This window comes from Chroicocephalus ridibundus, chromosome 6 (genome assembly GCF_963924245.1).
Source record: "Chroicocephalus ridibundus chromosome 6, bChrRid1.1, whole genome shotgun sequence".
Classification (NCBI taxonomy): domain Eukaryota; kingdom Metazoa; phylum Chordata; class Aves; order Charadriiformes; family Laridae; genus Chroicocephalus; species Chroicocephalus ridibundus.
Window position 1 is genome coordinate 23,580,031 of NC_086289.1, and position 21,039 is coordinate 23,601,069.

Here is a 21,039-nt window from a genome sequence, read left to right on the forward strand (position 1 = left end):
TGACACTACTTCAGTCAAATATGGACGACTTTTCAAATTGGGATTATCTTTCAGAATGGAGGTTCTGAGAAAGGATGAGCAGTGATGTTGTAATGGTTAGCAATCATGAGTAATATTAAGCCTGGCAGTATTATTGCCACTAGTCTATTGTGCTAGACTAGTTCCTTCTGCTGCTGCTGTTCTGTTATGGTCTCAGAAGGCCACAGTCATTTGATAACAGGAAACCTTTCCAGGGCAGTGCTCACAATCAGTTTACTTCAAAACTATAAAAATTATTTAGTCTTGAGTTACATTGTAGATCTGGACTGGTGCTGTCCAGAAGCTATTGCTATTCAAAAAAGATTATCTGTTTAGACTCCAAGTTTACGTAAAGTTTATGACTTTTTTTTTGTAGACTATAAGAAGTCTTTAATTGCTTCTCTGCTTCTCTTCTTTTCCACTAAATGAGATCTCAAATGGCTTGTGTCAGTTGCCTTAATTTTAGCATGTTCTTAAAGCATAAATCCCCAGTTTCTAACCAAAATGAGCACATGAGCCACTACCTCGGTTAGCAATGTGTTCAAAGCCCCAGCCCAATATTGTGGCAAGACTGGTTCTGGGATAGGTGCGTGCTGCAGAAGCTGATGTTTCCTGTTGCATGAACCAATGTCCAAATGTACCTAATTCCAATGCTACAGGTTCGGGTAGAGAGAAGTAACACTGTTACTTTTTGGTTTATTATTCTCTTTTCTTTCTTCTTTTTCTTTTTCCTTTTTTTTTTTTGTGGCACTCTTACTTTTTATTTTGTTAAAAAAAGCAACTAAATGAGCTGCCACCACAGCAGAAACCCAGGCACAGAATAGACCCAGATGCAATTCCTAGTCCAGTAAGTGCTATGTATATGTCAATTGTAGTCTGTGTGTTGGTGACCATCTGTGCATGCCTGAAACCTGAACTTCACCTCACTAACCCTTCATCGTTAATCCTTTACCCTTTCCTTGCTGTCTTCTGCTTGCCTTATCAAAATAAGTAACATTACACCACAAGAGGTTGTTAAAATCTTCTCTTCTGTGATGGTGAGGCAATAGAAAGCAGACTGTTTCAGAAACAGATCATGAAGAATGTCTCCCCTTCGCTTTGTCTAATCTTTAGAATATCTCCTTCATCAGATTCCAGCTGGCATTTTCAGCATAAGCCATCAGTATAATTGTCCATACGATGTGTTTCTTGTGTTAACATACACATAGCATGAGCCTTTGTAGCCATGTTTTCGACCAGTTTTGAGCAGAATTTGCTTACTGTTCTAGTTGATATACCAGTACTGGGCTAATGCTTTGAAGATCTAAAATTGCAGATGAACTGTTTTGTTTTGATGTTAATTCCTGATGCTAATCTTCTAGTGGATTAATTTGAGGCATGGGGAGCTATAAACATTCTCTCATCATCTGTGCTCATACATAACCATTAAATTTTGAATTTGAAAATTTAATGTTTATGTGTAGAGAATGTTACCTAAAGAAAGAAAAAGCAGCTACCTTTTGGATTGGAAGAAAAAAAACACATTTGACTTTGTTACCCTCGTATCACTTCTTCCTCATTTAGCTGAAGTTGGTCATATAACAGAAACCAGTGGTGAGACCACCAACATCAGTCAATCTGTAGACTTTTGAAATGGGACTAGATTTATCCTAGAGTAGTCACTGCCTGATGCTGTGGGAGGCTTTCTGCTGGCAACTTGGATAGAAGTTCTGCCATGCAAACTTCTGCGTTTCACCATTTGCTCTAAGCAAAGGCACATGTGTTTGGCAAAATAAGATCAGAAGAATGATTGCTAGCTTTAATGCTTTAATTCAGGCACCAGTATGGAAATGTAGTTAAAACTGTGTAACTACAATTTTCTGTTCTTATGCAAAGATCAGTGGATATTTTAGTCAAGTAAAACTGTTTAATGCATTTGCATTATCTTAAGCATATTTGCATTAATGAAGAATTAGCAATACTAAGAAACTGAAGATTTTTACTGGCTTTGTGAAGTTTAAGCTTGATTCATTGACAAGTCTATTGAAACTTCACTTTCCACATCCCCAGAATTCAAATCACAAACTCCTGAGCACCGTGGAGTAATAAAGACTTCCACCTGAGCTTGCAAGCATCCGTCTTTAGGTCAGAGTTACAGTGGTTAGAAATAAATGCATACTATGAACATGGTGGGAACATAACCTGTTTTTTCTTTTCTGTTATCTATAGAACTTCACCCTGAGGCATACAGAAGCTTCTAATTTTAATTTGGCTAGGACCATTATACAGGGAAATACTACCAAAAATTCCTTTCTTGATCTGTGTTTGGCTTTATGAGTTCAGATCAGGCCTTAAAACACAAAATATGCTACTACTCAAAATACTTGGGGGAAAAATAATATTTAGAACTTGTAATTTATTTTTAGCTGTTAAGTACTGTTCAAAATCAAACTGAGAGGTGACTGCTTGACAAAACTTACTTGCTTTAGACTTCTTATTTTTAGAAATAGTAATGTTTGCCTCGGGTCCCCTTTTCACTGCCTTACAGATGTAAATTTTGTTTTTACAGTACCTTGAAACCAAGCCTCCAAATATTAATGTGGTGTTTTCCATCACAGATTCAAGTGATTGAAGATGACAGAAGTAACCGTGGGTCAGAACCATTTGTCACTGGAGTGAGAGGGCAGGTCCCACCTCTTGTTACTACAAATTTCTTGGTCAAGGATCAAGGTAAAATATTTGTCTTTCCCTAAAGAAATGAACAAAACACAAACCCCAAAAAGTCAGTGGCAGAACTGTCCATGTCTTTGAAGGAAAAGTTTGAGGAATTATTTCAATGGCTGGGGATGTGTGTTTTACCAGCAGAAGCTTAGTTTCAAGTCTCGTGTTGAATTGATCTCAATGTAGATTCTTCTGATAGTTTGGTAGCTAGTAACCAATTTGCAAGTAAAAAATATTTTCCAGGGCAGGTACCTGGGACCAGCATGATCAGGGATATCAGAGAGCAGCAAATGAAGCCTCTTCTGTAGAGCTATATCAATGACAGTTAAGAACTGAAATTTACTAGCAATATCATTTGAATTGGACTGGGAACTGTATTTTTTTAAATCATGAGTAGGATGAAAATTGGTCTGTGGGTTTCATAAAGAAAGGATATTTTAGCTTTTAATTCCTGCTGCTTTATTGGAGATTTTAAGGTTCCTTAAAAGCGCTTTACTCTTCGCCCAAAATTACAAAATTAAACAGTAGAAATGTTTGAGGTGACTTTTCTGCCTGTAGTGTGTTTTAGTTTACAAAAAGAGTGAAATAGGAATGCCTTTTTAGAGGTTTAAGATGAAGTGGAGTCAAGTTCCTTTGTTTTGAGTTAAGGACTTTTATTATATGTAGTTAATCATGAAGAGGCATTTTGTTTGGAATTCAAGTTTTGCATAGATTTAGAATTAATTGATTGTTTAGGTAGGCTCTTAGACTCTGTGGTTTAACAACACAACTTAAGGTACTTTTATTTCTGTTCTTGAATATAAACTTAACTTGTACTTAAATTTACAGGGATTTTCTTCTTTGTTTCCCAGGTAACGCAAGCCCCCGCTACATAAGATGCACATCTTACAATATTCCCTGCACCTCAGATATGGCCAAACAGTCCCAAGTTCCCCTAGCTGCTGTCATAAAACCACTGGCTACTCTACCCCCAGAGGAGGTAAGAACCGTATGCAGAGTTACATGCACACTGTATGCACTCTGAACTCATCAGGAGAATGCTATTAGATGTCAACATTTAAGAGATATGTTGAGAAGGGATGTTTAGGTAACAAAGACTAGGTAAACATTAATTCTCCCACAAGTGTGTGGTAGAGATCTGTAAGGCAGAAGAATGCTGGGATCAAAACATTTAATATTATGATCACCATGATAATTTCAGCTTCTTTGCAGTAACTGTCAAGCGCTGTGACCAAATGACCAAAATACTAGGATGGTCACAAATATATACACTTCCAGTTGATCTCAGTTTCTTTCTTGGCCTAAAGTATTTAAATGGTTACTAATCACTGATATTAAGTCTCTTCTAGGATGTCAGGTTGTGGAATTGGATGAGAATATATCAAGCAGCACTGGTTAAGCTGTCTAATGTGTATGCACATGCAGAGCACTGCGTGAGATGTCAGTACAAGACTGAGTACTAGGCACTGCTGAGCTGCACTTGTATTTCTGCCCTTGTTTTTTGCAGCATTTGTTTCCTTCTGGGTGTAATGTGTGGCTAGCTAGCCTTTTACCCACTGTCTGATTGCTGAGAACATGAAAGCTTTGAGAATATTAGAGACAGAAATTTTATAGAATATTCTAAATACTCTGGCTGCTGTGTAGTTTTGGCCTGCTTGGAGGAGTGACATAAAGACAAATATGCTTGCTAAATTTGAGTACATATGTTTGCAGTATTCTCTGCCCTGTTAAGTTTAACTTTAGCATCTGCTGAGGAAAGGAATATCCTCTGGGCTTTTAAGGGTGGGTTTTTTCCGTTTGTGTTTATTAATTACTAAACTATGGTTTGGATTGTGAAAACTTGTTTGTGATAAAAATGAATTGTAAATTTAATTCCTGTATTGCTGTATTGTGCCTGGAGTGTAAAAGGAGCACAATGGGAGAATATGGTCATATTTGAGAAACCCAGAGTCTTGTGGAGCTGCACATTTTCAGAGGAGCTTTACAAACAACTAGTTGTTAGGTCTCCTGGTGTGTTTATGCTTTGAACAAATGCTTGTGATATCCAGAAAAAATATAGCTAGGATCGGAAAATTGCCCTGGAGACTGGTCAGCTTCTAGCATTGAGAAGTTCTTTATGGCAAGGGCAAACTCCCTGTGGAGGGGCTGTTCGAACAGATGAAGGCTCAGCTGTTCAGAGCAATGAGACTGTAAATACGGCTAAAGCTTAACATATCAGTAATGAGGGGATGAATGTCTTGTGAAAATACAGCATTCAGAGAAATCTAGAATATATAAAAATGCAGTACCTGGTTGCCAGATACAGGACCTTTGCCCTATGTTAATGCACAGTTCAGAAGGCAAAGTTTGAGGCTTCAGAAAGAAGTATCTCTTTGTCTTCTGGGAGTAAGTGGTTAGTGACAAGTTTTGCATAGCACTACATGTATGCAGCATGCTTGTAGTTTGTTTGCATGTGTGTTTATTGGAGGAGAGGCTGAGAAAAAAAATGTTATTGTGTGGAAGTACGTTGCCAACATTGCCTGGCAGTCAGAAGACTTGAAATTTTGCTTCCTCTGAGGAGATCAGCCTGGGCAGCAGGAGCTGAGAAATGCTGGCCACAAAACCATTGTATTGTCAATAAATGATTAGTGGGGCTGAATGAGATATGGCATGAAGAGGAAGAAAGTGGTTGGAGCGTTTGCTGTACTCCTGCTCAAGGAACGTGTTGTCTCTTAAAGATGATCAGGGGTTTAGGGTGACTGAGAGAATTAAGACTGGACACCTTTAGTGACAGAAAATTTAGAAGTAAGTAGTTAAACTTTCTTTTGAGCTACATTCTTAGTCATGAAATATGCTTTGAACTATGAATGCAGCTTGTAGCTTGCACAAGTTCTGTCTTAATCATTTTAAAATGCTTCCTGCTCATTCTGAGGCTGAGAAGCTGCAGAAATTGTCACGCATCTTATTCTGGTTTGGCTGCAAAAAGAATATATTATCAGTTGTAGTTCAAAAATGGTATCACTACATAACAGTTTTGAGGACTTGCTATACAATGGGATCAAGACAAGCAGAACTTATGGTTATACTGTATTTGATGGTGGACTTCAAAAATAAATCTTATCAGATGAAATTTTTTAAGATAGTCTGGATGCTCTATGTTCTTGAATATACGGAATGCAATGACTGGCTTCTGTTTTGTCAAAAAGCTTACTTTTTACAAGGGAAAAATAGAAGAGGTGAAGAATTGCTTTTAAAACACCCAACCTGTGGTGAAAAGTAAATTGTATGCTCACTCCCATGAGGTTGTCACAGCCATTTTTTGCATGGCTTCAGTGTTTCGTGTTCACTTGGGATACAACTGTGCTGTGCAGTGTGGTACTCCTGCTAGAGTTCATGCTCCTCGAGCAGGCTACTATATAAGGTAGTGCAGCACCATGCAGAAGTACTTGTTTGTGTCTAAGTGGGGTAACCCATTAATGATTGCAGTCCACAGAGAACTGCTGTGCTAAACCTTGAGTTGAAAAGCATTCATGAAACACTTATTCAGGCTTCCACCGCCCCTTGCACTATTTCCCACAGCTGCCAAAACGCTAAATCCTATGCAATGTACAGGGAGATTGTTTTAAGCTCTGCAGTATGTGTGGTCATTTCTTTCTCATCATCATGTGACTTTTCTTTTCTTTTTTCCCCTGCTTCCACAGACCCTTCCTTATTTGGTAGACCATGGAGAGTCCGGTCCTGTCCGATGTAATAGGTGCAAAGCTTACATGTGCCCTTTTATGCAGTTCATTGAGGGTGGAAGGAGGTTCCAGTGTTGTTTCTGCAGCTGTGTCACTGAGGGTAAGGTTTCTTCTGGAAATTGGTCTCTGGCTCTATTGGGGTCATCTTTGAACAAGATGCAAACAAATACATCTTTATCATGTTATGGTAATTTATAATGTGTACTCCCCTTCAATGTGTGTTTAGTCTTGTAAAAACTTCATTACAAAACATGTTCAGTGCTCATTTCTGATATGTTCAAATTAGGTGTTTATGCATTGCAGTATTACTGTACCAAATTTTTAACATGAGGTACTTGTAGCGTAATGTATGGTGGTTTGAAAAATTATTTATGCAATTTTCTGAGGGTATTTCAAACTTACATTTTTCTATGACAGACTGAGATGTACATCTAGTCGGTGACATGAGTTAGGATTTTTTTTTTTCTCACAAAGCCTGTTTAAACACTGTTTAGAGATGAGACTGCAGCTAAATCTGCTACAGCCAAATAGGAGTGTTCAATGTATGTCAGTTAATCTTAGTTGCTCTTCTAAATTAATATTAAACGTGCTTCCTTTTAAGCAGAAGTTACTATGTGCTGCTTCTAGCATGACATCCATAGGTTTGTTTTGAAGGCACAGTGGAATGTAAGGTACAACAAATCTTATGGTGATGTTTTGAGTGTTTCATTTGGTAGCATTGGTAGCTTTTAATGGACTGTTTGTTCATATCACCTCAGTTATGCTGTATAACTGTTTGTACAAACCAAAATGGGAAGCTGATGAGAGTTAGAAATGCCAATTTTAAACAACTTTTTTGTCTGGTGATTTTCAGCCTGCATGCATTCCCTGTCCCTGCTCACTCAGCAGCTGTATGAATGGCTGTACCTGTAACAACTCAGCAGGGGCAGAAAAGGGAGGGATGCTCAGAGACTGCTGATGAAAGCAATGCTGTGAAAATACAATGTAGTTGTACCTAATAGTTGCGAACAAATTCTGTATTCTCTGCAAAAACAATGAGGTAATTAGATTGTACTGGATGTGTACTTGGAAAGGAGAAGAGCGATAGGTGCTTATATATATAGTCTTAATGATATCACTTTGTTTTGTTTTGAATGGTTGAAACTTTGAATGTTTAGAATAATTTAAAGGTGCTGAATACTACCGTTACAGATAATCACATTTTATTTTCCCTTGGAGCATATATCCAGCTATAACTGGAATACATTTTGTCACCCTAGCAATTCTGCAGGAGGGGCTGTCTGTCATGGTAGCTCTTGGGCACAAGGGAAACGCTTGCTTTGTTTCTGCAGCTGACTTCTGTAGGCGAAAACTTAAGTCCTATGATGCCTGGTACCAGCACAAAAGTACTGGGCGTGGGGTTACACTTTCGGTTCCTCCTTTTTAATGCTTTACAATCCACTGTAAAAAGTACACCATCTATTCTGACAAAAGGATTATGGCAGTCTCTGCACCTGAGAGTGCCCAGAAGGTTTGACTCTTGTGCAGCATGGGAAGGGAAGGATAACTCATATAGCAAAATAAGGAGCTCAGTCTTTTGGTAAGCCTGAATTGAGTCAGTAATGTTGTAGCCTGTAGTTTGCTTCAAATTCTGTTTTAAGTTATTTGTTACTACTTGTACAAGATTTTTCCTTTGTACTAAATTCTTCAGAAGAATCTAAGAACATGTTGTTGTGACATTTCTGATGTGAAACGTAAAATAAGAATGTAAAAGAGGTTCAGGAAAAGTACAATAGTGACTATACAGTGTGCCACTTGGTGCCTAAGACAAGCTGGAAGCTGTTTGTCTGTATTTCTTGGCTTTAATTATGCTCTTAGATTGCATGAATATTTTTCGTAATGCTTGTATACTAGCACAGAGTGCTAGCTAGCTTTCCCAGAGTTTTATTTGAAAGAGCTTTTGTCGTGTTGGCTCTCTAGTCAGCGTTTATCATGGACATGTCACTGAACTTAATGTTTTTTCCTTCCCCAGTGCCACCTCATTACTTCCAGCATTTGGATCATACTGGAAAGCGAGTAGACTTCTATGATCGACCTGAGTTATCACTGGGATCTTATGAGTTTCTAGCAACAGTTGACTATTGCAAGGTATGTGTAGTGCAAGTAGTTTGTGTTTATTACAGTATTTTGTTTTGCTTTTAAATAAAAAGCCTGTTTTCCTAAAAGTAAGAATGACATGAATTGTCTGGGGCTGCTTTTCAGCTGTCAGAGATAATTAACAGCATTAATCCAACCCACTTAATTGTGTAAGATAATGTGTTTGCCTGCTTGCTTCCCAAAGTAGAGGAAGTCTTGATTGCACATGCCATAATATAATTTTGTTATAGCTGCCTCTGTCATTCGCTTCTGGAGCTGTATAAGCAGCTATAGCTGTTACCTTAGCAGTTCTGCAGGAGGGACTCTCTTGCAGTAGTCCTTGGGGGCAGAAGGAGAATGTAGGAGACATTCAAGTACAACAGTAACTATGCAATGTGCCACCTGTTGCCTAAGACAAACTTTACCTATTGAACTTAACTTTCAAATACAGCCATAGTGGTTAAAAACACAAGAACAGTGTGGAAATGTAGAGAAATATAGAGAGCTGGTTCACTTTTAAATTAAAAATTTAAAAAATAATTCTGAAGAATAGGAAAAATATGTGCAAGGTGGTTATTAAAGCAGCTTACATTTCTGCTGAAATAAATGCTGGAAAAATAGATGCTTAAATGTTGTGACTTTATACTGGTTACCTTCTGATGCCTCAGCTTTACTTTGAGTTAAGAGAAAAACCAATTATTTTTCTTCTAACAGCATAAGAAGCATTTTTAATTTAAACAAGATGTGATCTTCCCAGCTTTTTTGAAAGTTCTTGTGTTTTGCGTTTGTTCTGTGTGCTCCTTCCAGTATGCCATTTAGACTTCAGAAAAATGTTGACTGACACATTTTTCTTTCCCAAACTAAACTTGATACTTAAGTTGAAGGAAAAGGTTGCAGTTCTCAGATAGGAAAATCTTTTGCTTTATATTGGTAAAATTACCTGTAACAAGTCTGGTCAGATTCAAAAGTCTTGAGAACTGACAGGAAACTTCCCTGTCTATTTCCCTATCCGGCCTAGTCATGTAAATGGGTGATTTAGTTGTCATTAGCCTGTTCTTCAGTGAGCAAAATAAGTCTAGGGCATGTATTACTGGTCCATTTCAAGCACAGTGTGCTTACATGTCTGTTGTTTGGGCAGGGGTGGGAGAGTGATGTTAAGAAACAATTAGTGCTTATAAGTAGAAAAGCGTATGAAAGCTATTAGAGTTTTGACCAGCACTCATTTGTCCATGTTACAGACCTGTTATGTGGGCTGCATTACATGGCTATAATGTGACTCCTTCCCTCTGTTCCACAGAATAACAAGTTTCCCACTCCACCTGCTTTCATTTTCATGATTGATGTGTCTTACAATGCTATGAAGAGTGGCTTAGTGAGGCTAATATGTGAAGAATTAAAGTCGCTCCTAGATTACCTGCCCAGGTAGGTATATTGTATACTGCTGTAGCCAGTCAAAATGGGGGAAACTGTCACTTCTTCCCTTTAAAAAAAGCTAGAAATTAAAGAATTATTTGATAATCCTATCAAGCTTTTCTTCAGAAAAAGGCCAAGCAGGTCATCTTTCTGGATACCTTTCTAGGAGAAAATAAGTTTTCCTTCCTCGCATTTTTCCCTTATCTTTCATTGCGGTGGGTTCTGTGTAATGATTTCACTATCTACTTAGATGTGAAAGCAAGTATGTCTCCTCTTACAGGGAAGGCAACATGGAAGAATCAGCCATTCGAGTAGGCTTTGTCACCTACAACAAGGTGTTACACTTCTATAACGTGAAAAGCTCACTGGCACAGCCACAAATGATGGTTGTCTCAGATGTGGCAGATATGTTTGTGCCACTCCTTGATGGTTTTCTGGTGAACGTGAATGAGTCCAGGACAGTTATTGCCAGGTAACAGAAATTGATTTACAATGTTTGTAGTAAACATCTTGTTTGGTAGACTCAAGTGTTGCATTTAAAAGTGTTATGGTCACCGCTTATTTGTCATGTTATTCACCTAGAAGTCACTCCATGTATTTTATCTTCCTATACTCTTTTGAGTTTAAGCTGGCAAAGTAGAATGGAAAAATTCATGTGGTAAGGGTATATTTGGCTTACAGCCCAGCTTGGCAGAGGGTATATATGAGGGGATTTAGTGCAGAAGGGCATTTCTGGGGGAAAAAAAAGAACAAAATAAAACACAACTAGAATGATGCAAAGTAGAAATAGTAAGAATACTGAATCACTGTCTGTAAGGCAACTGCCTAAATAACTGTAAACTATGACAACAGTGGTGTCTAACTTTGGTTCTGTGGAGAAAACTGAATGAGTTGATAGAGAAGATAAAATCTAGACAGAAAGCAAGAGAAATTAGCAAAGTTTTGGCAAACTACTTAATGTGATACTTGAACTGTAATTAAACTATGGTGAGTAGCTAACTACGCTTTGGGAACTAGATGTGGCACTGCATGTTTTTAAAGAAAATTTCTGTCTTGTAGTGCATCAACAAGCATAAATACAAAACTGTGGATTAAAGCTATTAATCTTTGAATAGTACACAGGATGCTGGGCAAACAGAAGTCAAGTGTCACTAGTCTTTCCTAAGAGTTTACTTACCAATATGTATTGAAATATATTGAAAGGGCAGGAATACAGAAGAGCTGTTGGAGTAGATATCCGTTAAGGCTATACAGCAAGCACTGAGAATATGGATGAGCAAAGCCAATGAAGAGTGACAAACCATCATTTCTTTCACAGATAAACAGCGAGATGCCAAATAGTGCAAAAATGGTGCAAATTTACAGACATGCTAGGGATTTCTGTTTAAACCACCTCAGTCTCATATGAACTGTTTGGCTTTTCCAGTTAAATTGAATTCCTCCTTTTTCTTGTTCTTTGCTAGTTTGCTGGACCAGATTCCAGAAATGTTTGCAGACACCAGAGAAACAGAAACTGTTTTTGCACCTGTGATTCAAGCAGGGCTGGAGGCACTGAAGGTTAGTAAATGCATTGTCATGGCCTATTGTTTTCAGTCTAAGAAGTTCATATTCTGCTAACACACACTAATAAAACAATTCTAAAATTTTTCATAAGTTTCCTTGTGGTAGATGTGTTACATGTAGGGAATACTTTGCTCGTTCTTAAGTGCATGTACCTCCGGTTCTAAGTAGCTATCTATTTGTTCTCTACCCAATTTTTTTAAATAATTTTTGTTCAAAGTACAAGACGTGTGGCTTAATCTCAGTTGTCTGGCTGGATTTTTGCTTTGAACAGCTTACAGAACCTACCCCCCCCCCCCCCCCCCCCCAAAAAAAAAAAAAAACCCTCAATCAAAAAACCCCCTCCAGCATTAAAACATTAAAACCAGGTGCTGGAGTCTGTCATGTCTCATAGAGGAGTTCTGTAGCATGATGTCTTTCTAATCCTGTGCTTGAAGCTCTAGTATAATCTTAAATGAAAGGCGAGAACGCAATCTGTTGAAATTGCCCACACTAATATGTTAACCAAGTAAACCTTTCCTAAAGTTCTTCCATTCCAGTACTTCATCCAGATACTTACATGCATGATCTAACTCTGACTTGTATATACTGATCGAACTGATTGCCTGTATGATTCCGTCCAGAACTGTTCGTATAGCTCTATTTGTCTGTCATATAAATTCCTTAGAAGTCTCTCTTAAACTCAGTTTTCATGACAGTTGTTCAATCAAGAAATGATATAAATTGCTAATGGATTGTATGTGTACTGCATGTATCAGAGAAAATAACCTACTAAACATTAGCTAGTGTTGGCATAGGTTACTGAACTAAAATTAATGATCTGTTGAAGCTCAGATTACAAAATCCTTTGCCATTTCTGTGAATCTCTTCCTTTCCCACAAACTCAGTAGCTGCAAATTGGAGAAGAAAGCAATCTAACATGTTTGTGCAAAACCTTCTTTATCTGAGTCCTGCTTACTGCTCTGTCTCCTTGAAGCCAGTCCTTTTCTCCCTCCCATGGAACTAGCACAGGTGCAGTAGAACTGAAAGTTGCTTTTCTGTAACTGGGCAGTAAGCTGTGCTCCCTGTGTTGGATACCACTGAAGTAACCGAGCGGTCACTGAGCCTGTGTGTCTGACAGAGTGCCTTCCTGACAAAGCAATGAAGTAATGAGGATGCCTGAAAATTTGTTGTTGAATCACAGTCTCCCTCACAATTTTTATAAATGTTTCTAACCTCTGCTATTGCACTTGCTTCCTGCAGGCAGCTGAGTGTGCTGGCAAGCTCTTCATTTTCCACACCTCTCTGCCCATCGCAGAGGCCCCAGGGAAGTTAAAGAACAGGGATGATAAGAAACTGATCAACACAGATAAGGAGAAGGTAATAATGACTTGTGTGATGCTTATGTTATAGCTCTATATTATACTATTTATGGGATAAAATAACTTTGAAGCAGCATTAAAAATATTACAAGGGTAGCACATAATGTAAACAATCCAAGTAATATCTTTTAACATTGCACTTTTATCTTCTGTTCTCGAGCAGAGCTGTGTAGATTTGACATCATAAGGACACCTCTGGTATGAGAACAAGAAGGGATAGATCTAGATTCTTATAGGGGATAAAATACCATAGCTGGTTTAAGGTAAATGTGCTGAACTTATGATTAAAGCAAGATGTGTAGTAATTTTTGTAATATTCAACAGTTCTTCAAAGGCAGGGTCAGGAAGAATTTATATATTTTCCTGAAGAAAGACTTAAAGTATTAAAGTGTATTGACTGAGACTATAAACTGGATCTTACTTTCCTTTTCTTACTACAAACTTCTGATCTCATCTCTGACTTCCTTTCTTAGACTTTGTTTCAACCACAGACAAGCTTTTACAACAATTTGGCCAAGGACTGTGTGGCCCAGGGCTGCTGTGTGGATTTGTTCCTATTTCCAAACCAGTATTTGGATGTGGCGACACTAGGTGTAGTGACTTACCAGACAGGAGGCTCTATTTATAAGTATGCGTATTTCCAGGTAAGAGTGACAGTGACTAAGACAGGTATTTGATCTAAATAAGAATTATTGTTTATTTTCATAGCGTGAATTGTAGTGAACAAGTACTTCTTTGGAAACAAATTGCTACTTAAATTTCAAGATTTTCACCAAAGCTTCTTTCTTAGCTTTATGTCTTTGCACAAAATGTCTCAATTAAACAAAAACAACAAGAAAAGCTGTGCTGTTACCTTTTAGCAAAATATTTTATTAGCAGGGCACTCGGTGCTGTATGATGGTTGATTTTTAGAGTAAGACTGCAGGAGATAGTATCTGTTTTAAAATTACTTTATGGTTTATGGAGCAGCTCTGATTTATGGGAGTACGAAACTTGAATTATTGCTTGTGTTCTAGCTGGAGACAGATCAGGATAGGTTCCTGAATGACTTGAGAAGAGATGTCCAGAAAGAAGTGGGATTTGATGCTGTAATGAGAGTGCGCACAAGCACAGGTGGGTGTTAGCATGAATGTGTCTTAATAAATTGACTACTTCAAGCATGTCATATGGGAAGTAACAGATTTTTCCCTGATTTAGAACATCTTGAGACTAGGCTATGCAAAAAGCTCTGCTAAAGCTTTGAAATTCTAAGACTTTCCTCAAGACTGAGCAAAGATCCCTGCTGAAATCTGTCAATAGAACTTAGTGTTGCCAATGACAGGATTTTCAGGGCTCCAAAGTCTTGTTATTCTGTTGACAATTGTGATTCATGTTGGTTTTTTTTTCTATTTTAGGTATTCGAGCAACTGATTTTTTCGGAGCTTTCTATATGAGCAACACAACTGATGTAGAGATGGCAGGTTTGGACTGTGATAAAACAATCACAGTGGAATTCAAGCATGATGACAAACTGAGCGAAGACAGTGGTGCGCTCCTTCAGGTGAGGGGGGAGGCTTTTTAGGAGAAAGAATTGAGCTGACAGCTTAGAATTGTCAACAAAACTGTGTAAAGGAGGAACCAGATCTCAACTGTAGAGTGTGCCAGTTGCAGAAGAGGATGAGGTTGCTCTGAACTGAATTATTAGACACTACTTCAAGGAACTGTTCATTCTTTCTTTCTGCCCCTTACCTTTCAGCATATGTGTTCTCACAGGGTGACCTGGACTGCTTCAAACTACAGTCCATTTTCTGAGACCAGTTCCCTTAAAACAAACTGCTAACATTGCTGCTTGTTATCTTTCATTGACTCTGATTCTTGGCATATGCTTTTAGCTTATTATGCAAGTCTTTTACATAATTATCTTATTTGTTTAGGCATCTGAGTCCTAGTTTTTAATTAAATATATTCAAACCTTGCATTTCTTATTGTAGCAGGACCTCATTTTTCTATATCCTGGCATTTTTGTCTCCTACAGTGTGCTCTGCTATATACAAGTTGTGCAGGACAGCGACGACTCCGCATTCACAACCTCTCCCTAAACTGTTGCACGCAGCTTGCTGACCTCTATCGAAACTGTGAGACAGACACGCTCATCAATTACTTGGCTAAATATGGTAAGGGTAAATATGGTAACAAGAATTGCAACCTTTAACTTTGTTAAAATGCCTGTTGTCATACAATGACACCTGTGTATTCTCTTGGCATCAAATGTCAGGTGGCAATCCTGATACTTCAGTCATTTATGGGAAAGAGCGTAAAGCAATGGATGATAGTATTGTTGCTTAGGACGAGAGGTACAAATAGAGCGTGTAGGCTTATCCTTCATAAAAATTCTTGTCTAAATTTTTTTAATAAAGGTTTGTTTTGGCAACTGTCTGAATTCATCCATCTATTTATTTTTGGACTGGTTTAGTTTGTTCTTTAACTGTTCCAGAATTTTGCTCTGGAAGTAGGAAATGGTAGCCTTTGCTCATAGATCCGAGTTAAAAATCGTACTTTTATGTGTTGTACCCTATTTACCCCTTTGGGTTTGCAGTAAAAACCTACAAATCCAGCAGAGATTGAGATGTGTATGTTTATTGCTATTAAAATCTAATAAACAGTCCCTTTTCAGTCCATTAAAGAAAAATGGTTAGGCTATAAAAGGAGGTTTTATAGTACCCCCTGCTTTTGAGTATGATTAAGTGTATTTTAAAGTACATGGGAGATAGAGTTGAAGAATATGTAATAAAACGGAGTAAATGAGCTGCTACAGATCTGTAGGAATGTGTCATCTCTTTCCCACAAGTTTGAAGGGGAGGGGAAAAAAGACTTTCATAAACAATAGTTGTTTAGATTTGCTTTGTGGAAGTAGTGTTGGGCTTTTTATTATTTATGAGCAATCACTTGATAGCTGTCTGTCTCTTTCCACTTTTTGTGCAGCGTATCGTGGAGTTCTGAGTAGTCCAGTAAAGACTGTACGTGATGCACTGATCAACCAGTGTGCCCAGATCCTAGCTTGCTATCGAAAGAACTGTGCTAGTCCCTCTTCTGCTGGCCAGGTAAACTCTGATGCTTTCACTTGAACCACAGGCTCGGGTATTAAAAGGTGATGAGAGAGTCTTCCTACCTAACCTACTCAAAAAGTCAATTGGTTTGCTCAGCAGAAATTTGCAAAGAGAAGACTCGGGGAAGTAGAGAGACTGCAAGTAAAACTATAGTTGAGAATGGCTTCTTGGACATCTGTCTGGAGCCCAGAAAGCACTGCCTGCTCCAGGGAAAAGTTTTTTGTGTTACTTTTGCAAGTCCATGATATAATTAGACTGTCAGCTTTCACTCCTTGTAGCTGTACCACACTTTGCTGGTTCATGCAAGTCTCTTTTTGTCAAACATAAGCTTATTCAGCAAGATAGCTGACCAACTTCTGTTCATGGCTTGTAGCTGATCCTCCCTGAATGCATGAAGCTGCTTCCTGTGTACTTGAATTGTGTGTTGAAGAGTGATGTCCTTCAGCCTGGTCCGGAGGTCACAACAGATGACCGTGCCTACATTCGTCAGTTAGTCACATCCATGGATGTGGCAGAAACAAATGTTTTCTTTTATCCCAGGCTTTTGCCCCTGGTGAGTAATTCAGGATATTCTTACCACTTTGAGACTTGCTGTTGTCTTGACTTGTCGTAAGGGCTGGCCTTTGTATTTTAGCAAGGGAAAGCAATTTCAGAGGGATTTGGGATCTGCCATGTGTTGGGGTAGTTCACTTAATTCCACTTGGTGGTAGATGCATTACTGCATGTTGTGAATTTGCTGGGCGATTTTTTTCTAAGCTCTGAGGCTGTGACTAGCAGCAAAGACAACACTTTTGACACTTTCATAGTCTTTTAAAAGTCCTAAAGCTTCTTGTAACTTTATGTAGTAATTTTCATCATTGCAGGACAATCCACGTACTATTCTGACGTTTCAGTACCATAGTTGCTGGAATAACACTAACAACTAATTACATTCCTACTCCCGGAGGCAATATTGGAACTGCAGAGTAATTTCACAGCAGTCTTATGTTCTCTTTTGCTAACCAAGAGTCTCTGATCTGTTTCTGTGTTGCGTTCAGTTAGAAAATTAAGCTAAGGAAGACGATATTTCAGTCACGGCTACTGCAGTGTTATGAGTCCTAGAAATGAGAAAACCCCTGGAGTCTTAGTGGCAGAAACTTTCAGGATTTCATAAGATGTTCTTGTTTTATAATGTTGATTTTATTTTATTTTTTATTTCACTCTAAAACAGACCAAAGCAGATGTTGACAGTGACTCCTTGCCAGCAGCAATCCGGAACTCAGAGGAACGTCTCTCCAAGGGTGACATATACCTGCTGGAGAATGGGCTGAACATCTTTGTGTGGGTGGGAGTCAACGTGCAGCAAGGCCTGATCCAGAACCTCTTCGGAGTGTCATCCTTCAGTCAGATTAGCAATGCCTTGGTGAGCTGGCTGGCAGTGCGGGAGCTAGTGACTGTGATAGTCACCCAAAACTTAAAACAATGAGAAAGCAAGTTGAGAAAATAGTGTTAAATTTTTCATACTAGAAACGAGAAGCGCAGGTATGTGAAACTAGTGAAGATGTCCCTAGTCTGGGCATGTCAGCCATGCTTTTGCCTAGCTTTATTTGACAAGCCATGTTTCCACTGACAGTGCAGAGAACAGTTGATATGTACATATCAGAAAGACTGTATGTTAGTTGGGGGTAGATACACCTCTATGTGATATGAAAAAACTGTGTAGTTTTGTTTAACGTGGCTTTACTTCATGTGGCTAATGGGGATTGGATATCTTTCATTACAGAGTACCCTGCCTGTCTTGGAAAACCCCTTTTCAAAGAAAGTACGATCTATTATTGACATGCTTCAAGTGCAGAGATCCCGCTACATGAAGGTAAAAATGTTGTCCTCCATTTGTAGCTTAAAATCCCCTTCCCTTTTAGCAGAGCAGGTGATGCCTGGTAATGCTGCAATCTGAACTTTTTCTTCCTGATCTCATAAGTGTGATTCAGATATGAAGTTTTCAAGGTTCTGAAAAAAAATTTGGTACTAGTTTTGGAGTTCTATGCTTGCCATAGTTCTGAAACTAAATTTTTTCAGACCTGTTATAATATACTACTGTACAAACCACAGAAGTGAGAGCACATAAGCCATATATGCTGTCATTCTGATTTAGCTTTTTGCTCTTTTTTACAAGAACATTAATTCTAACTGCTCACTGTTGGTTTTGTTCTTGCTTTGTTTTTTGCAGTTAATAATTGTGAAGCAAGAAGATAAGCTGGAAATGCTGTTCAAACACTTTCTAGTGGAGGACAAGAGCCTGAGTGGGGGGGCTTCATATGTGGACTTCCTGTGTCATATGCACAAGGAGATTCGGCAGCTACTGAGCTAGAGGAGGGCGCGGTGCTGGAACTCAGCAGTGACATTTCGGTCTCCACTAATGACCTGATAAGAAGGCCCAGCGCCCTCAAAAAGGACAACATAGAAATCTGTACAATTCCATAATTTTTAATACACATTGCATAAGCAGAAATCCTTTCAACCTCTCCCAGTCCCGTATGAGAGATGAAAAATTTTCCTGGTGAGGGCTGAAAAAAAAGAAAAGGCCTTTGATACCAGGTCTTTTACTTGTATCTAAATTGTTTCCTGTGCTTGGCAGGAGTTCACCCCCCCACCCCATGCTCGCTAATCCTGTCGTAATGAATGTAGTTTTTTTTCAGTTCACTGTACATGATTCAACATTGGGTGAAAAAGCGATAACTCTTCAAAACTTCTGGTAGTTGCTGTGTGTTTGTATGGGCGCGTGTGCATGCTCCAAGTGTGAAGAGGATGCACGGGGGGGAGGCCAAGAGGCAGGTCAGGTGATGGGAGCTGGAGCAGCCAAACATTTTGTGTCTCCTTCTCTTAAGAAGGAGACATGGCGTTGCAGAGCACAGGTGTATCATGTGGCTGTCTGAACCAGAAATCCATGAAAAAGGAAATGAGTGGTAAGCCAGGAGGCAGCAGGGCAAATTTATTTCCCCAATCTTTCCTGTACTAGAAGTTGCTGTGCAGATCTGTAATGGAATACGTAAGAGTTCAGTGAGCAACAATCATCAGCTTCTGAACAGCGCAGGGGTAGAGACGGTGCTTCCTTGTTGGTGTGTGTGGTGACTCCTTTCCTTCTCACTGCACGGCTCTGTAATGTCCTACTCAATCCATGTTTCATGGCCTCTCCTGCAGAGCTTACCTATCTATCCAGATGGTGGTAGGAACAAAAGCCTCTTAACCTTAAGCAGAAAATACTTTTAACAAGGTGGTGTGGGGCTGTGTAGGAAATGGATGATAAGGAATGGCCATCTTCAACCATATTATTATGAATTATAGCAAACAAGCAGGAATTTGAGTTATACTGATGCGAATTTGAGTCTGCTTTGTACCCTGGATACAAGGAAGGGGATATAAAGACTAAGATTTAGACTGTACTGTAGCAGGTACTGCAAGTACCTGATTTCGGTTATTGAAAGCATCTGGGCTCCGAAGAGTTTCATTACTGGATGTTTATACCCTCCCCCATTCTACCTACTGATCAGCTTGCACAAGACCTTTTTATAAGCCTGTTTGTTAAACTGAAATACCTCAGACAGATTAATCCATCCACTTTGGCCACTCTGCTGCTCCATTCTGCAAGGGTGGATGAGAAGACTCCTGCAAAGAGGGAGCGAGTGTAAATCAAATTCAGAATTCTAAGGGCTTCGTTTATTCACTTTTGAAAGGGGGCTAGTATATTTTAGCTTGAACGCTTAACAAGTGTTCTTACAATACCCCAGAGTAGTGCTACCAATAGCACTAAAAGTGGAAGGAAGAATGTGGGTGGATTAGAGAACGTATTATCTGGGCTTGATATTTCAGAGGAAAGTCCTTGTTAAGATCAGAAGAATATCTGGCTGTGGTTTTAGTTCTGTATCCTGTAGCATGTATATAAATCCATTTTTTTTCTTCTAATGCTGCTAGTTTGTCTTCCCTCCCATCACTACACAGAAAGGGGAATATGAAAATTGCAATGGAGAAACTCTTTCAAGATGTAGTTGACAGAACCTTCAAGCGTTTTTGTATGAATGTGGCTGACTTTTTACTCCGCGTACTGCCTCCAACCAAAAAATCGAGAGGATTTTTAACCAGAGAGGAAAAACAACTTCCCGGGAATATAAGGCGCAGCAACCACAGACTTCCACAAATACTAATTTCTAGTATTAATATTGGGGGGTTTGGGGGGTGGAAATGAAATCATAAATGAACCTTTCTTTTTCTTCACCTGTTTTTCCAATGCATCTTTTAATTTGTAAAGAAATAAAAATATATTAAGATGTATTTTATGTCATTGTTAGTAAATAAACACTGCTTATTTTTCCAAACCCTGTATTTTGCGAGAGGGAGGAAAGGGGAAGGGCTGAAGTCCAGCTGATTGATCCTTTACAATCTTCTGATGACCAAGTTCAGTCTTTTTTTATTCCCAGTGAATGATAAGAAATTCAACAAGAGTCAACAGACAAAAAGTGTTGTTTAGTCAGATCAGTGTTTGTTTCCTTAGATGATTGTTTATTAACTTTCTGCCTCTTCTGAACTTTTGAAGAGATTTCCCTGTTCTCTAACACAGCTTGAGTCTGATTTGGGGTTTTCTTGGTCTGCTTGGAAAGTTTTACCTATGCCTTGGGGCAATGGTAACTTAGAGACTTCTGCAGTCTTAGTTTTTCAGAGAAATAGAGCTCCTCTATTTATAGAGATACCTGGGAAGTTGGGTGGAGGGTTTTTTCTTACGGAAGGGGGGGGGGGGGCAGGGAGGAGTGTGCTAATTGCAAAAATAAAGTTCAGAGTGAACTGGCAGTGTAACTTGACTGTAGCCCAGAACATTGATATTGTACCTTACAACAATATATACGAAAGCACAAGACAGTCATTGCTAAATATCCGGTGACACTTAGTTTTCTGTAGAATATTTTTGAGATTGCTCACCTACAGAATGTACATTATGTCCAGAATCTGCTACTGAACTGATACATTGCAATAATGATTGGCCTTGTGTGTGTTGTACTTTAATGGTGTGGAGTAGATTGTGCTTGGGGCCATCTT

At 38.8% G+C, this 21,039-nt stretch overlaps 1 protein-coding gene across 5 annotated transcripts in view; it reads left to right on the forward strand.

Moving 5' to 3' along the window:
* Positions 1 to 20,318, forward strand: part of SEC24C (SEC24 homolog C, COPII coat complex component) — a 38,971-nt gene extending 18,653 nt beyond the window's left edge. For 2 of the 5 annotated variants that reach the window (XM_063338669.1, XM_063338668.1), the window contains exons 8-25: positions 797 to 865; positions 2,616 to 2,727; positions 3,570 to 3,697; positions 6,399 to 6,537; positions 8,449 to 8,564; positions 9,850 to 9,974; positions 10,246 to 10,437; positions 11,429 to 11,522; positions 12,768 to 12,884; positions 13,360 to 13,530; positions 13,903 to 13,999; positions 14,281 to 14,426; positions 14,901 to 15,039; positions 15,848 to 15,966; positions 16,346 to 16,525; positions 17,183 to 17,374; positions 17,735 to 17,824; positions 18,182 to 20,318. In XM_063338669.1, the coding sequence (XP_063194739.1) occupies positions 797 to 865; positions 2,616 to 2,727; positions 3,570 to 3,697; positions 6,399 to 6,537; positions 8,449 to 8,564; positions 9,850 to 9,974; positions 10,246 to 10,437; positions 11,429 to 11,522; positions 12,768 to 12,884; positions 13,360 to 13,530; positions 13,903 to 13,999; positions 14,281 to 14,426; positions 14,901 to 15,039; positions 15,848 to 15,966; positions 16,346 to 16,525; positions 17,183 to 17,374; positions 17,735 to 17,824; positions 18,182 to 18,322 (2,367 nt within the window). In that variant the 3' untranslated portion in view covers positions 18,323 to 20,318. The remainder of the gene's footprint in view (positions 1 to 796; positions 866 to 2,615; positions 2,728 to 3,569; positions 3,698 to 6,398; positions 6,538 to 8,448; positions 8,565 to 9,849; positions 9,975 to 10,245; positions 10,438 to 11,428; positions 11,523 to 12,767; positions 12,885 to 13,359; positions 13,531 to 13,902; positions 14,000 to 14,280; positions 14,427 to 14,900; positions 15,040 to 15,847; positions 15,967 to 16,345; positions 16,526 to 17,182; positions 17,375 to 17,734; positions 17,825 to 18,181) is intronic. The other 3 variants (XM_063338671.1, XM_063338670.1, XM_063338672.1) reach the window with 3 other exon arrangements.
* Positions 20,319 to 21,039: the final 721 nt, after the last annotated feature.